This window comes from Macrosteles quadrilineatus, unplaced genomic scaffold (assembly GCF_028750875.1).
Source record: "Macrosteles quadrilineatus isolate MER2022 unplaced genomic scaffold, UCM_ALF_1.0 Scaffold_1__1_contigs__length_201487025, whole genome shotgun sequence".
In the NCBI taxonomy this organism is placed as follows: Eukaryota; Metazoa; Arthropoda; class Insecta; order Hemiptera; family Cicadellidae; genus Macrosteles; species Macrosteles quadrilineatus.
The window spans coordinates 105,018,092-105,036,614 of NW_026542594.1; the positions used below are offsets into that span (position 1 = coordinate 105,018,092).

Sequence of the window (18,523 nt, forward strand, 5' to 3'; positions counted from 1 at the left end):
CTTAAAAAAACAAATAATTTAGTATATAGAGCGTTGTTCTGTGCCTAATGGTTACGGGGAAAATTCCAAAAAAATTCAAATCTAAAATTCCCATGTTGATCTTATGGAGAATAAGTAAACTGTTGTTGTTTGCTTGTTTATGAGCATATTTTGATCAAATTTGGAAAGTGCATTTATTTCATAAAAAACTATTAACATTTTGCAAAAAAAACTTTTTTACCCTCCCTCTTGCTGAAAACCTAGAGTACTCGTTAAACTAATGCTATTTAAATAGGGAATAGGCTACATGTGATATTTTTAAGTAGAAATTTTAGTGTAAATCCAATTAGGCAAATGGAAATTTGCTAAGTCTTCAGGTTTGCTGCAGTGAAGGTATTTTATGGGGTTTTTATAGGAAAATAACATAAGTTACAATAACTTTTGAAACATAGTTTAACGGAAATGGTACAGTATTTTTACCATTTTGTAAAAATGTTGTTTTTTTTTATTCAAAGGACCATAACTTAATAATTTTAATCAAAACCAACTTTTTTCAAAAATCAGATTTTTTAAAATTTTATAGTTTTTAAATGGAAAAATAACATAAGTTACAAAAACTTTTGAACCGTTATGTTTATGGAAATGGGATTTTTACAATTTTGTTCAAAGGACTAAAACATACAACATTTTTTCAAAATCGTCCAGACCATTTTTGAGAAAATCTAATATTTTCGTTATTTAATGGGTTTTTACAAGAAAATTACCATTAAAAATTCAAATGAAAGAAAAAACTCCTGGAGATACCATGGAGCACCCACAAACCAAATTTTATCAAAATCAAACTACAGGTGTATAGTGACCGTACACATCCACTCACACGGTCAGACATCACTTTGAAAACCACTTTTTGGGTTCAGGGGTCCCAAAACAGATATATCTACTCAAAACTCAAACTCAAAAATTTTGATGAAAATAATTAAGCCTATAAAAATAATACGTTAAGCCGAATTTTGTAAACAGAACTCCTCCCTTATTTTTGGACCGATTTTGACGATTAAAGTGTCAAAAGAAATGGCCCTGATTTGTAGTTTTGCAAAGTGTTTTTCATTTCTTTAAATCTTTATTAGTTTGGGCAGGATCTTCCATCAAAGTTAGGTTTTCTCCCATAAGATTAACATGGGGCAATCTAAATATTTAATTGGAAATTTCGTATCCACTAACTTGAGTAGATGTGTCCAAAGAAAGGTCTCGGTCTGTAGATGAGCCATCAAAAGAAAAACAAAGTAAATTCCCTTTAGGGCTCTGCCCCAGAAGCCTTTAAAGTTCCCTTCCCAGATTTGTTTACATTATTGTCTTGTGGATAATTTCTTAATACTTTTTAATGAAACAGTTGTTAATATTTAAATTGTATTTTAAACAACACCTACTATACAGGGTGGCTGAAAAGTAACTTGCACCCCCCTTTAACTTTTCAACCATTTGAGATATTTGAAATCGGTTTGCGGCAACCTTCTTAGATATGAGAGGCCACAATATTTATGGTCAATTTTGAAAATTTTGCCCTTAGGGGTAGCGGGGGTAGAGGGTTGCTCAAAATTTTCAAATAGTCGAGTTTGGTATCATTTTGTAGGTCTTAATGAAACATAACAATAACACAAAGAAAATAGAAATCGGACCATTAATAACAAAATGGCAGCGCAAAATTACTTTGAATAACCATTGTCTTAATCATTTTTAGCTGTCATTTTGTTATTAATGGTCCGATTTCTATTTTCTTTGTGTTAATTGTTATGTTTCGTCAAGACCTACAAAATGATACCAAACTCGACTACAGTTGCTATTTGAAAATTTTGAGCTACCCCCTACCCCCGCTACCCCTAAGGGCAAAATTTTCAAAACTGACCGTGATTATTGTAGCCCTTCATTTCCAAAGAAGTTGCCGCAAACCGATTTCCAATATCTCAAATAGTTACAAAAGTTAAAGAGGGTGCAAGTTAATTTGTTTGCCACCCTCATGGTTATTTGGATTTGAAACGTTTTAGGGCGCCTTTTTGTTATTAGTGAGCCGATTTTGGTTTTCTTTATGTCAATGTTCATGTTTCGTCAAAACCTGTAAAATGATACCAAACTCGACTATACTTGTTATTTGAAAATTTTGAGCTACCCCCTACCCTGCTACCCCTAAGGGCAAAATTTTCAAAATTGACCACAATTATTGTAGCCCCTCATATCTAAGAAGGTTGCCGCAAACCGATTTCAAATATCTCAAATGGTTGAAAAGTTAAGTGGGGGTGCAAGTTACTTTTCAGCTACCCTGTATAAGGAGTTACTGAGTTTGTCAAAAAGAAGTATTTGCAATGTAATTTTCTGATTTAAAAATATATTTTGTTCTGCATCATCTCATGTTTTGCAATATAACGTTCCATTACGAAATCATTGGAAAATCTTAATATTACAGTAACTCTTAAAATGATTTCTTATCGAATTATCTTATATCTATTGTACCTTTGCATGTATTGATGTCTGCCTTTTTTACCACTTTTGCCGATATTTTGTCATATTATTGAAGACAGATAATCATAGGTTCATGAGATTATTTTCATACATGTTTTCAATTATTGGAAAAGATTTTGATTGTGTAATACAATAACAAATAATACAAGTGCAGAAGCCCCCGTACTGCTGAAGCCGTAAGTTGCCCGTATGAGCCGTGTCCATATTTTGTTAAATTAATAGTAGTTTACAGCAACTGGATAATTTTTTAAATAATTTTTATGAAGATATTAAGTAAAGTTATTAACAAGAACTGTATAAAACTAAATTTATTCATTTCATAATGTAAACATTGAACTGAACAAAAACATTGAATTCAACATTCATAATAACAATTAATTCTGAACATCTGTCAATCTTATTAACATATGTAACAGTGGTCCCCCCCCTTAAAGTTTTGTGCGTAGCATCTGGTCCACGTATCGTCTCCAAGTTTTCCATCATCCATCATCCATTCTAACGTAATAATGAAGATGACCATCTTTAATTTCAACTGTTCCCAAGGCCCACTTGTCTCTTCCTGAATAATTTCTGACTTGTACGCGGTCCCCAGGATTGAATCTTCGCATTATGCCTGTAAGACTTGTAGGTTCGTGTTTTCCCCCAGGCTTTAAAATGTAATAAGTGTAAAATAGAAACGTAGAAATAATTAATTGTCCTCGTCGCCAATTATTAAATACTATTATTAACAAGAACTGTATAAAACTAAATTTATTCATTTCATAATGTAAACATTGAACTGAACAAAAACATTGAATTCAACATACATAATAACAATTAATTCTGAACATCTGTCAATCTTATTAACATATGTAACAGTGGTATTAATGACTTTCTAAATCATGCACATATATACTTTTACATATGAACAGTATATATGTGCATGATTTAGAAAGTCATTAATCTGCAAAATTGCAATTTATTGCAGACTTTTTAGAGATGTTACTTTGATGTATTCATTCAGCTTAGTGAAAACACAATAGAGCATTTGGATGTTATTAAACTACAAAAAGGGTTGTACATGTATACTAGCGCTACTCAGCAACAAAAACCATTTAATTTTATCTCTAATAGAAATTTCTCAAAGTGCACCGGTAACTTACCCAGATAGTAACATAAACAAAATGCCTAAACTCAATACTACAAAAATAATCAGGCCAGAGCCATTTTAATGCACTTGGATTGTGACATTTATTAATTTGGCTTATATTTCTCTTAACCAACGGATTATTCATATTTAGGGTGGGTCTCCCTTTGAAGTAAGAACATGCCTTCTCAACAAACAGGTATTAAAAAAAATCACAGATTTAATCTGCGTAACACTGATGAAATCACAGAAGTGTGTACTACAAAAGATCCACCAATATGATTTTAACCTAGCGATGAGTTACCATGGGAGTAGCGGATTTTTATCCCCCTGGAATTTTACCCCCTGGGCAAACGTGACGTCACAAACCAGAGGGGTAAAATTCCGGCCGCGAACTTTTAAAGTTTCGCAACATCATTTTGATCGATTAAACGCGGAATTAAACGTTTATTTTCACGGTTGTGAATTTAATCAGAACACGTCAAATTATAAAACCTAGAGTGTACGGGCTGGAATTTTACCCCCTGGCCAGATATTATAAATTAGTGATAGTGGTTAATTCTCTTCATTCAATTTTAATTGAATAGTAAACCTTTATTGTTAAGAAGCCTATCTTAATTTATTTGTAACATCAACTAATCGGAACAGGTTTTTAATTTTAATTTTTAGATTTGAGTATCAGGATTTGATCTTTGAAGCCAACTGTTGGTTAATATGATGTATAAACAAACATCAGAATGGTAATTGATTCGAAGATTTCTTTAATGATTTATTATACAACCGTGGTAAAACAATGTTTTTTGTTTGTATTGTAACAATAACAAAATATGCCTCATTGTTTCTTTACGAAGAAATTTTCACCCTATTATCATTTAAATGAGCTACTCTGTTTACTTAGTCGAGATTACAAAGTAAATAGATAAAAATAGGCTACTTAATAATAAAATGTTTACAATTAAATAAAATTAGAAATAGGAAAATCAACCATTCTTAATCATTTCTATATCCGGCCAGGGGGTAAAATTCCGGGGGGTAAAAATCCGGAGGTAAAATTCCGGGGGTAAAATTCCTGCGGTAAAATTTGGGGGTTAAAAATCTGGCCCGTACATCTTCAGTTGTCGAAACATGAACAGGGGGTAAAATTCCAATCTTTATTGCTAATCTAATTAATCATGCTCTGTCTATTTTCATTATACTTCCAAATCCACGGGGGTAAAATTCCGCCCGTGAACAAACTTTTGAGTGCTCAGGTTACTACGTCATAATGACGTTAGCTTTGCCCAGGGGGTAAAATTCCAGGGGGATAAAATTCCAGGGACCCTTACCATGTGGATACTTCTAGAGTTAAAGTATTCTTTTGGTCCAAGATTAGACATAGCGTTAAGGTATGCCTACTACAAACAACACTGATACTACTTTCCCTGTACAGCACTTAAACATACCATTAAAAATCAAAATTTCAAAAAAATTAAAAAACGCCTGGAGATACTATGGATTAGTGCCCACATACAAAATTTAATCAAAATTGGACTACAGGTGTTGTCTTTAGCTCCGTACACATCCACACATACATACAGACACACACAGACGTACAGACATCACTTCAAAAACCACTTTTTGGGTTCAGGGGGACCCAAAACGAATATATGCACTCAAAACTCAAACTCAAAAATGTTGATGAAAACAATACTTTCTCCGTATACTATGTATAGGGGGAGAAAGTAAAAATATCCTTTAACCTAGCAATGAGTTACCATGTGGATACTCCAATGTAATCTTGGGTGATCCAGGACAGCTGACGCAATTCTCAGTCAACTTGCCCTCGAACATGGTGTCGAACAGTACCAGTACCCGAATAGGGTCCCACCCTTTTGGTTCCTCAATAGTCTTGACAGTGCTGCTTTCTGGGTGCATAATACAGCTCAAGTGCAAGTGCGGGGTTCATGAAAAGGGTCGTGGATTTGTTTGGGTTCGGTGCAAGGACAACACCTACTACTCTGTCTCACACCTACTTTGTCTCTCGAATTTTTCCACACAAACTAAAAATAGCCAAAGTAATACCAGCTCTAAAAAAAGGTGATCCTAAAAAAATTTCAAATTATAGGCCCTTATCGTTGCTCCCAACTATCTCAAAAATCTATGAAAGAGCCATGCACAAAAGGCTATTGGAATATTTAGAGACGGAGGGTTTTTTAGATGAATCTCAGCATGGTTTCCGCAAAGGGAGATCAACTGGGACTGCAACAGCAGAATTTGTGGAAACCATTCTAAATTCAATAGATAAAGGTGAAACATGTATTGGCGTCTTTATGGACCTTAAAAAAGCATTCGACAGTGTTTGCCACAGTAAGTTGTTGGAAATTCTAAAGAATGTGGGAATTACCAACATTTCTTATAATTGGTTTCAGTCATATATAGAAAACAGAGCTCAATATGTAGAAGTAACATACTCTCACAAAAACAGTACAACAAAAATAACATCAAAACTTGAAAAAATAAAAACAGGTTTACCTCAAGGGTTAATTTTGGGCCCCTTATTGTTCATAATCTACATCAACGGTTTGAACCAAACACTAGTAAATCAAAGGAAGAGCAAAATAATTCTTTATGCAGATGATTCAAACTTAAAGATATTAGGAAAAAAATTGGAGGATATAGAATCTGTGGCAAACTCAGAACTCATTAATATCCAAAGGTTTTTAGTTGAGCATAATTTATTTTTGAATATTTCTAAAACTAATTATATGAACTTTTCCACCAAAAACAAAACAATTGCTTTCCCCAACATAAAAATTGATAATACATCTTTAGAACCTGTTCGACAAACAACCTTTTTAGGCCTAAATATAGACAGCAGTCTCAGTTGGAACTCCCACGTTGAAAAAGTACTGGCAAAAATGAATTCGGGTGTGTCTGCTCTCAGGACATTAACAAATATTTGTGATCTGACAACTCTCAAATTGGTCTATTACAGTATGATTCATTCTCATTTAGCCTACAATATACATGTTTATGGAGCAACCAATATTAATAATCTGAATGAGATATTAAAACTACAAAAGAAATCAATCAGAATAATGCTAAATATGGAACAAACTGACCATGTTAAAGAAAATTTTAAAGAATTAAGAATTATGACGGTATTTAGTCTCTATGTATATGAAACTATTGTTTACTCAAAACAAAATCGAGATCAATTTGAGACTGGTCAGTTGATCCACCATTATAATACAAGAAACAATAAAAAAATAAGGTTGCAAATCCACCGATTAAAAATGTTTGAGAAAAAGCCAAATTATATAGGATCTAAATTTTTAAACAAAATTTCTACCATAATAGACACAAATCAAGAGTTTTCAAAATTTAAGAGAAAATTAAAAGAACACCTAGTTGAGAGAGCATTATACTCACTAGATGAGTTTTTAAATAACTAACGGCCTTAAATTTATTATTTGCCAACAGAAATGATGGTGTTTTTAACATCATTGTATGTATTGACAGAAATTGTAATATAAGGATTAGTTTTAAGAAGTGACGCATGTTCAATGTACTTACGCTACAAAACAATGAATAAAGAATGTTTTGACTTTGACTTTGACTACAGTGTTTACCTCACCCCTAACGAGGCTATCCGTGACTTCCGCGAGAAGATAGAACGCTTGGAAGAGAGCGTGCACGACACCACAGGGCATGTAGTCGTAGCTCGGGATTTCAATGCTAGAGCTGTTGAGTGGGGAATGACCCTCAATAATTCCCGAGGGAAGTACATCCTGGACTTTGCTGCCAGGGCCGGACTCGTTGTCATCAACGAGGGCAACACGCCAACGTTCTGGCGACCCGGGATGAGGGGAACGATCCCATACATAACCCTTGCATCTGAGTATCTTCTGCCGAGGATCACAGCCTGGAGAGTCATGGAGGATTATACGGCCAGCAACCACCAGTACGTTATTTTCTATGTCTTAGATTGTCTCCCGAGACAAGTTGCTGCATCTCGGGAAGTGCCCGTTCAGTGGCACACCAAAAACTGGACTTGGCTAAATTCACCGAGGCCAACCTGCAGGGAGTGCCTGCCAGCGGTGCCTACTGCACCTGGCATGGCTCATGTAGAGGCATCAGTTACATCGATGATGGAGCTGATTACCTCGGCTTGTGATGAATCAATGCCCCGCAAGAGACCCCGTTGGGATAGGAGACCCGTATACTGGTGGACTGCTGGGATCTTGGATTTGCGTCGAGCTGCTTTGAGAGCTAGACGACTCGCTACCAGGGCCAGGGCACCCTTGAATAGACACCATAAGCTGGAGAGCTATAAGGTGGCGAGGAAGTCTCTCCGCCGTGCCATCAAACACAATTGCTGGAAAACACTAAGGGATGATGTTGATTCCGACCCGTGGGGCCTGGGTTACATACTAGTAACCCAAAACTCACCTCCCGCTCGAATTATTTATTTATTTTTATTTATTTCCCAACGAATTGCACCATTTTACAAAATCTGTGTTTACAATATGAGATGGCATTTACAATATTACTAACTAGAAAATTAATAACAAAAGTAATAACAAAGTGATAATAAATAGTAATAGAAAGAAATAAGAAATAGTAATAACAAAGTAATAACAAATAGTAATAACAGAAGAATAAATTAAAAGAGTAATAACAATGAATTTACACAGCAGGTTTCAACGATAACAAGATAAATATGCAGATGTGCTGGGGTGTGGTTACTCAAGTGAGCAGGGAGACCTTCTTCTTGAACGGGAGGGGCTTCTCACAGAAGCGTGTGCCTCTGGGCGTGGTAATGTCAATACTGCTCAGGATGTTGGAGCAATCGATAAACCCGTTAACCAGCTTGTAGAGCAGGATTATGTCGGCATGATAACGTCGGAGTGACAAAGGTAGGTGACAAGATCGAAGGACTTCTCCTCATCGTCAACCGGGGTAGTGCGGTAGGTAAAACCAAGTCTCGGTCCAAGCAACCGTATGAAGCGGGTTTGTATGTTCTCCAGTTGGTTGACGTGGTTCCTCTGGAAGGGAGACCAGATGATAGACCCATACCCCAGCAGCGGGCGTACCAGAGACTTGTAGAGCGTGATCAAGGTGAAGGTGAGTTGAAATTCCTAGTTGATCTGAATATGAAACCAAGCAGAGAGCTAGCTTTGGTTGTAATGTGGGCAATGTGCTCATGAGGGTTGAGCGAAGGGGTCATTGTCACTCCGAGATCTTGTACCCTGTCCACTCTCTTCAGTGTAGATCCATTGAGGATATAATCGTATTAGACTGGGGCTGCACCACGTTTGTAGGAGATGACGACACATTTCAAGACGTTGAGCTCCATGAAGTTCTCCTTGCAGCAGGCGTCGATGTTAGTCAGAGAAAGTTGGAGGCGCTCAAAGTCAGAAGCCAATGACACCAAGCCAAATACCTTAATATCATCGGCAAACATGAGAAATTTGGTAAGGAAGCCATGTTGAGAGGAAGAGATACATTTACAGAGATGAAAATAGAGGTAGTCCAGAACAATGCTCTCGTACACCTAGGCAACAGCAGAGAGAATGACAATAGGCCGATAGTTTTTGACATTTGAACGATCGCCAGATTTGAATATGGGGACGGCAAAGCCACGCTTAAGGGCCGATGAGAAGATTCCAAGTGAGAGCAGGGATGTAAACCAGATAGCCAGATGAGGAGCCAAAACAGGACAGTATTTAAGAACGCACGGAGGAATAGCATCAGGACCAGCTCCCTTATTAGGGTCAAGCGAGGCAAGTTTGAGTTGAACGTCTGAGGCAGTGACGACACATTTAGTGATGGAGAAGTTCCAGCCAAAGTTGAAGACATGCAAGGGAATTTGGTTCTCCGTGAAGACAGAGGAAAAGTAGTTTGAGAACAATTTGCAATTTCCAGCAGCACTCTCAGCCTCTCTACCATAAAACGATAGTTTGGCAGCAGGGGATGGGCTGCTCTTGAGTCTGTTGTCGTGAGACCAAAAAGATTTTATGTTATGAGGAATGTCGTCTTCAATTCTTTTTAAGTAGTCTCGATGACACTTGGTGGCCAAGAACTTACACTGGCTTCTCAAATTGCTAAAACTTTCACGATGACGAAGATTCCCTGAGGTTTTAAGAAGTCGATGGGCTCTCCACCTTCCGTCATGGAGGGGCCACTATGGAGAGGGTTGTCAAATCCCTTTTTCCGGATCATATGCTGTGCCCACTGCGTGAGTTTGGAAGGATGGACGATGTCCCACTCTTCACTCATGAGGAGCTGGAGACTGCCGTTTTATCCCTAAAAAACAACAAGGCTCCTGGACCTGATGGGGTACCTAACGAGGCTCTTAAGAAGTTTTTTTTCAATCAATCTCCTGATTCTTCAGAGCACGTACAACACCTGCCTGGCAGAGGGGGTATTTCCGTTGTGCTGGAAAAAAGCTAGGCTCTTGCTCGTAGGGAAGGGAAATGGAGACCCAGAACTGCCGTCCTCTTACAGACCCCTTTGCATATTGGATACGGCTGAGAAAGTCCTAGATAAGTTGATCCGTTCCCGACTGAATTCAGCCGTGGTTGCTGCGGGGGTCCCTTGCCAATACGGCTTCAGGAAGGAGCGATCAACGGTCGACGCTATTGTGGAGGTGAAGCGAGCCGTGATGAGAGCTGAGGATTTTAATCACTACTCTCGTGGGGTTGTGCTGCTTGTTACACTCAATGTGCAAAAACATTTAATTCTGCAAGATGGTGCGATATGCTGCACGCTCTGAAGAACACCTTCCACATCCCGGCATACCTCATGCGCATTATAGAGGATTACCTCCGGATCTGCCTCCTCATGTATGATACTGCAGAAGGCCCGTAGACCATGAGTGTCTTTTCTGGTGCTGCCCAAGGCTCCATACTCGGCCCGGACCTCTGGATCGTTGCCTACGACAGCCTCCTTAGGTCTGAAATGCCTGAGGAAACTGTTTTAGTTGGGTACACAGATGACATTGCAGCAATAGCTGCTTGTAGTCTTGATTTGGCCCAGCTAAAATTAAACCGAGTCATGCAAACTATAAACGCATAGATGGCAGATCACGGTCTCTCACTCGCTCTGAACAAAACTGAGATCGTGATTCTGACCAAAAAGCGGATTGACACCATTGTGCCGTTGAGGGTGGGGAACGTCAAAGTCCAAACTGTTCGTGCCCGCTAAGTATCTTGGTGTCATGGTGGGCTCTAAACTTAGCTGGCGGGACCAGATATTCCGAACGGTGGTCAAGGCCGCTAAGGTTATTTCTTCTCTTAGCCGGTTAATGGCCAATGTCTGAGTTCCTCGTTCCAGTTGCAGAAGGCTGTTGATATCTGCAGTTCAGTCTGTACCCCTGTACGGTGCGGAAGTATGGGCAGACGCGCTCAATAAGGAGGCGTACAGGATCAGGATGCGGCTCTCATCATGCGTCATGCAGCACTCAGGGTATCATCCGCCTACCGAACAGTTTCTGAACCCGCCACTGTGGTGGTTGCTGGTGTAATCACCGTCAAACTTTTGGCGGCGGAGAGGAAAGCGATTTATCAGCGGCGTGCGGAGGACCTTGCAAAAACGGAGGAGCGCAACCGCACCTACCAGCTCTGGCAGGAGAGCTGGGAATAGGAGACATGGGGACGCTGGACCAGAAGACTGATTCAGCAAGTCCAACCGTTGGTTGACCGACGGTATGGTGAGGTGGACCATTATCTTACCCAGTTTCTGACAGGTCACGGTTTTTTTCCGGTCATACCTGTTCAGGATGGGCAAAGCCGTGTCACCCGATTGCATCTACTGCCCAGGCACTCCCGACGACGCGGAGCACACCTTCTTCCGCTGCCAGCGTTAGGAAGGTTCCGGCCTGGAGGCTCAACAACATGTAGGACAGTTGTCGGCGGACACGGTCATTCCGATGATGACGGAGGGTGAGGACGATTGGACCTGTTTGTCACATTACGTCCAGTATATTCTCCGTGCAAAGAAGCTAGAGCTTGACCGGGATGCAGTCTAGGTCATAAAGAAATTGAATGCCAGAAACGGCGTGAGCCCTGAGGGCTTAGATCACACGTTGACCTGACCTGATTGACCTGAAGTAAAGTGACAAACAATCCCAGGTCTGTGTCCAACAGAGTAGAGGGGGTTTTTCAGTGAGTAGTGTGACAAGCTCAGGAGTCTCACACTACAGGCTGGCTACCTGTGTGCGTAAAAGCATTTTTACCTCCTCTCCCTTAAAAAAAAAAATTCCATACACTTCTGGAGTTAAAGTATTCTTTTGGCCCAAAATTAGACTATGTCATAGGTAAAGGTATGCCTACTAGAAACAACACTAATGCTACTTTCCCTCTGCAGTAATTAAGCATACCATTAAAAAATGCATAATCATAAAAAAACATTCAGGTATAAATCTGTGTTGTTTTAAATATTCTTATTTGACCAAAGATAATGATAATAATGTTGGTTGTTACGAAGTTAAAAACATAACAATTTAGATACCTACGTAACAGAGCATGATACAAGTGTAATTTGTTCCACAGATTTAACTTTGTTAAGACCTCGTTTTACAAGTGAAGAAAGGAAAAGAGTAGAACCATTTATCAACTGCCGAGTGGCATTTATTAAATGGATTGCCAATTTTACTCACTCAACAAAAAAGGATCAGTTGATTCAGCCAGTAGCTCGATCTGCAAGGTAAATTATTTTAGTACCGTACTGCCATTGACTTTAGAATACTGAAGTAGACATCCAATCTGTATGGACCAGTTGTGTAGCCAAATTTTTTTATTCAAATAGAATATCATATACAGAGTGGTTCATAAATAACGAACCATTTTTAAACAAAATCAGCTATTGTTATACGTAGAATTTTCATTGTTGTATTAAACAGCAACTAATGTAAAACGAGGCCATTTGAGTAATCATGGATTGTTGGACAGTACAGCACTGTGCCTTTTCCATTGAAGCCTATTTAAACTATAAGTGACATTATGAGGCGCCCCAGAAGGTTTTCACTTTCAGCTGAAAGAGTGTTTGACAAAACATCAGATGTAATCTAGGGTCACCTTAAATGAGCTTCTGTGCAACAACCAGTTTGTAGGGATGTAATTCAAATCGTCATGCAAAATACAATGCAAACTGGTCCTAGCAACCTAAAGGCAACAGAATGCTTTCTTGCGGATCTTTTGGGAATTTGGACAACAGATTCCCAAACTCTTGCAATGTACGTAATCTCATCTGTACGTTCAGACTTGGATCTCCCCGGAGATTTATTCTTGAAAACAGATCCCTTAGTTCTTAAATCAAACACCCACCTATAGATAGTATTCCTAGAGGGAACCAGACCATGATGATGGACGTCGAAATGATTTTGTAATAACCACTGAGCTACAATCACAAACACTTTTTTTTAAATAGACTTCAATGCATAAGGCACGGGGTTGTACTGTTAAACGATCCATGATTACATAAAAAAATGGCATGACATTTGTTGTTGTTTAATACAGCAATGAAAATTCTACACGTAACAATAGCTGATTGACATTTGTTTACAAATGATCCGTTCTTGTAATCGGACAAAAACTCACGACGACGCCGCCATTTTAGGTTAAACGATAACAAGTGTTCTGTTCTTTCAGCTTTGAAAAATCCAATGCTTCTATTTGTTTGACCAGCCTGACAACATTGAATTCTACAATTGTTTGTCTATGAGAGCATGTATAAAACAACATTCTTGTACTTTTCAAATTATATATTATATGCGTTTCAGATATTGAAAATATTTGCTGATTTCGCCACACTAGCCTTACGTAAAAATTGGCTATTTACAAAAAAATTGTTATTAGCTGTTGGAATGTATTATGACATTATACTTTATACAAAATGAAAGTTTACTTCCTCCTTGTTGCAGTTGTATCACTTGTCTTTGCTAGAAACAAAAACTACGTCTGTTTTTTTTTAATTACTCATCTTTTTACGATTTCACAACAAAACATGGCGGTTGCGAGTTCGTGCGTTATTTTCATTCAAATGTAACTCATGATTAGATCGATGTACTTATCTTATGAGGTTTATTCTTATAATTAAATGAAACTTCAGAATCTCATCTTTCCATTGGTATAAGAGTTATGTCATTTCACCAACTATAACTGTGCGTAAAATGCAGCGAGAAAAAATGTTACGTTAATCGAAAAATTTTTTCGGCTGCCACTTCAGCAACACAGTTTGAGATCATCATTCTTTGTCGATTTGCCACTCGTAGGGTTAAGGAAATATTTTATGAGAAATCTAGCTAGGTAAATGGAAATTCACTGAGTATGCAGGTTTGCTGTGGCGAGGGTATTTTCCTTACTTTTTTAAAAAGCCTATAGAGTTTATTCAGTATTTAAAAGTTGGAGTTAAAGTCAGCTCGAACACATGTGTAACTTTGTTGTCCAAAATGGCACCTAAAAGAAAGTATCGGGTGCAAAGCATTAAGAAAAGGGGCATTTTGAGCTACAGAATCCAAAACATAAACTTGTATCAAACAAAGTGGTACGGTTAAATGTTGTTTCTGAACCTGTTGGTGGATGTGTGGTGGATTTTGTACAATAGATGTAAAGATCAAATTTTTCTCTTTTGCGCCCTCTTCCCGTTGCAAAGCACATGTATAGTAGCTAGTTTATTATGTTATTAAAGTAAAAGTGAAACAGTCAAATTTGTGGTCATTGTTTAAGACATTTAACCGAATAAAAATATAGGTATATGGTACATCAAAATTAAGGTTAAGAGTGTTTAGATTTGCCGAAAATTATTGGTAGGAATGAATTTCCATAGGGCTTTGGCCCACACGCCGATTTTCAATAGGCTACGCCTTAAATGCTTCCAAAGTTTAAATTATTTAATTAATTAAATGAAACAGCTGGTCCATGCAATTTACGGGTATTTGTTTATAGAGTTGAAAGGGGTTGGGGCTTTTTTTACATTGTGGATATTTGTGTGTTGTTTAGGAAGAGGGTCATGTTTGATTAACAAAAGGTAGTGAAAGTTTTATAGAATATTTCTCATAGTTTTCTTTGTAATTTATATAAATAATAAACTACTAGTAAAAAAGCTTGACTGAAATTAAAGAATTAAGGTTAAACATATTTTTCTTGAAACATCAATATCAATCTCTTTTTGCAATTTCTACATTGAGATCCTTGTAAAACATTTTAACTTATTTTCACACGGTTGATTAAGACGTGTATTTGTTTTTTCCAGCATAACCCCCAGTGAAAGTGAAGGAGAGCGTTCACCTAACTCTGAGCTTCGCCGAGTGAGTGTTGGTGCTAACCTGACGCCAGGCAGCAGTGTTGTCACCTCTATGGATGAGTCTTCATCTCTTACACCATTCATACCTCACAGTGATTATTATTTAAGGTAATTATTGTATGACTGTAACAAAGCCAGTTATTGATGTGGTAAGGTCTTTAATTTAGTGAATCTTATTATTTATCACGGTTGTGTACACTTGAATAAAACTATTTTCTTGCCGTTTGATTGTGATACTGTGATCTATTTTCTTAAAGATATATATAAAAAAAAAAACAAAAAAAAACTCTTGATTTCAGTCACAAAATCACAAAGATTTTTCTTATCATACAAAAATGAGGGATTATAAACTTTCAACCTTATATTTAGAGATATTTAGAGGAAATTGAATGCTGTTCTAGAGCAATTTTCTCTAAAAATAATTTAAACACACTCAACTCCCAATTAACTGTAACTGGATTAAACGCAAATCACTGTATCCAGCTCTCTCAATGTCATAAACCTTCTAGAGATGTAAGTTATTGTTGTTTGCCAGCAACGCAACGGCAATGTTTTTCGCCCGCCAATAACAGGTTGCCGAATCCTGTTATTTCAGCCACACTGCCAAGAATTCGTTGTCCAGAGTCCGTTGTCAATGGCTATTGTGTCCCAGCAATAGTTTTTATTTTTATTTTGTGTTGGATGCTACTAAACATAGACTTGTTTGTTATTTCATATTGTTAAGATTGCATAGAATTGATCAAATTTATTTTTGAATGTAGTATTTTACAAAGAATATGTAAATAAATTAGGTATTTTGCTAAACCTTATCTTCTTAATAGGTATTTTAGCTATTGCAACGGCTAAATTAATAAAATATGTAGAAATATTATCATAATTTATAACATAATAATAATTGAAAACCTCAAGTTTAAGTAAAAATTATGACAATAATTTGAAATATGTAAATGTATAAATATCATTATCTACTTAATTAAAAGCATTACTAATTACCAGCAATCACTGGAAAATGTACTGTGGAATGTCGTTTTTTCAAGATGATGCCTAAGATTTGACACGGTCGACTTTTAACTAAATGATTGTCCAACATGTCACGAGCATCACTTTTCTTTCATCGTTCACAATGCTAAAATAACCCCACAGAAAAACTGTTGAGGCCCAATTATTCCCCTTCAATGATATACAGGGTGGAACGAAGTTAGTGTTAAAAAATTTTATGTGTTAAGCTACTAAGTATTGGTGACAAAATGGCACCAATTTAAGTTTCCATACCCTCACAGGTAGGGAATAATAGACAATTTAAGATTTTTTCAAAATATTTGTACTTACTTACATAAAATGGCCATAAGGGCATTAAACATTTTTTTTTCTTCCAAATTCATTGTCATTTTCAGAATCCTCGTTAAATTTCCAATAGTAATAGTACAAATTCATTGAGATTAAACATCAGCATAAGCCCTTATTTGACCATGGAAGTTTGAATTTGTGATTTTGTATAAATAAGTAATAACTTTTTCCAAAGTTTTTCTATACTACACTGGACTGTAGAGAGTGTCAAATATTACTAAAAACTTCTGCAGTTAATAACCTTTAAAATGATGTATAAACATCTACTGTTCCTTTGATTTGTCGTTCTCAAATTTAAGAGTTTCTCATGAAAAACACGGAACGGCTAATGTTTAATTTCCTTTAAAAAAACCATGTATTGGCTTTTATGATATGGCAGCAGCTGCTTTAAAAATCATGTTTAAATGGGTATTTTTGCAATTTTAGAATCCTTGTAATATTCCTAATAAGAATATTGAGGAATTGTTAGGATTAACACCTTATGAACCTATGTTTTGTGATGAATTTTCATTTACGGGGTTTTTTTCTTATTTATTGGAATAAATTAAATATCGTTTACGGTGTTAGTTCTATGGCACATTCAACCGATGTGCGAGATTGATTTAAATTTAAATACACAACTTGAATGATAATGATGGGTCCTATGGTGTGGTTTGCTGGCATGCCAGGTCGCCAGACCCCAGACCTAAGTCCACTAGACTTGCTTTGTGTGTTATGTAGAGTACTTGGTCTACTCATCTTTAGTGGAAGATAATCAGAAAATTAACTACTGGATAATGAATGCAGATGTGCTAGTCAGAGGAACGTTGTATTTTAATGTTACTGTTGGCGCCACGTGCAAAAAGAGCTCGGCTGTGTATCTAAGAGGAGATTAAAAAAAAACTCGAGTAGTTGGCATCAAATAGAATGGAACTATTAAAACGTCAAGGAAGTAAGGAACAGTGTCTTAAGTTTCGAATATTGTGTGTTTTAGAATTAACTTTTATTTTTTTGTATAAATAACTAAAACTAAGTATTTTTTAGGTGTTAACAATTATTTTAGTTAAGAAATATATCACTTGACTGAGTTATTTCCATTAGCATATGTCCTAAGCACTACAATCAATTAATTGGTATACTATACTTAGGTTAATTTTCGGTATTCGGTGAACATATTGACGAAATTGTAAAGTGTAGTATCTACATAATTTTATAGGCTACTCCATTGGAAGTATTTGCTTATGCTTAAAAAAATCTTAAGTTAAATGTACCATGTGTAACTTTAAACAATATTCAATGTATTCAAAAAATAAAAATAAAACTAATTTAACATGTTTTTACAAAACATACGTTTATACGGATGTTAATCCTAATAGATCATTAATAGTCTTACAATAAATCTCACAAGGATTCTAAAACCTACAATAGACCCTATTCAAATATAACTGTTATTGCAGCTATTGCCATATTATTTAAGCAAATACATGTTATTTTAAAGGAAATTAAACATTAGCCGTTCCGTGTTTTTCATGAGAAACTCTTAATTTTGAGAACGACCAATCAAAGGAACAGTAGATGTTTATACATCATTTTAAAGGTTATTAACTGCAGAAGTTTTTAGTAATATTTGACACTCTCTACAGTCCAGTGTAGTATAGAAAAACTTTGGAAAAAGTTATTACTTATTTATAAAAAATCACAAATTCAAACTTCCATGGCCAAATAAGGGCTTATGCAGATGTTTAATCACAATGAATTTGTACCATTACTATTGGAAATTTAATGAGGATTCTGAAAATGAACATGAGTTTGGAATAAAAACAAAGTTTAATGCACTTATGGCCATTTTATGTAAGTAAGTACAAATATTTTGAAAAAATCTTAAATTGTCTGTTATTCCCTACCTGTGAGGGTATGGAAACTTAAATTGGTGCCATTTTGTCACCAATACTTAGTAGTTTAACACATAAAATTTTTTAACACTAACTTCGTTCCACCCTGTATAATCAATAGGGGTGGGCGAGTAGTGATTTTTCAATTTGAGTCGAGTATTTGAGTAAAAACTCGAGTATCGAGTCGAGTCGAGTAGTTGGGCGTTAAGTAGGCCTAGGCCCAGGGTTTAAAGCTGCGGTAGTATTTTTAGCATCTTGCTATTCACAACTTAAAAATGATAAGTTTACTTTGTTTTGCAGGCTAGGCCTATGGCAAATTTTCTACAAATAATATTGAAAGATGTAATGTTCAAACAAATGTAATTAGCCTACTGGAATTTTTGTTTTAAATGCTTAAGTT

At 36.5% G+C, this 18,523-nt stretch overlaps 1 protein-coding gene across 1 annotated transcript in view; it reads left to right on the top strand.

Moving 5' to 3' along the window:
• The window catches only part of LOC129004524 (probable Rho GTPase-activating protein CG5521), a 247,406-nt gene that overhangs the window by 42,209 nt on the left and 186,674 nt on the right, over window positions 1-18,523 (top strand). The window contains exons 8-9 of the mRNA XM_054433140.1: window positions 12,154-12,307; window positions 14,855-15,013. Of these exons, the coding sequence (XP_054289115.1) occupies window positions 12,154-12,307; window positions 14,855-15,013 (313 nt within the window). The remainder of the gene's footprint in view (window positions 1-12,153; window positions 12,308-14,854; window positions 15,014-18,523) is intronic.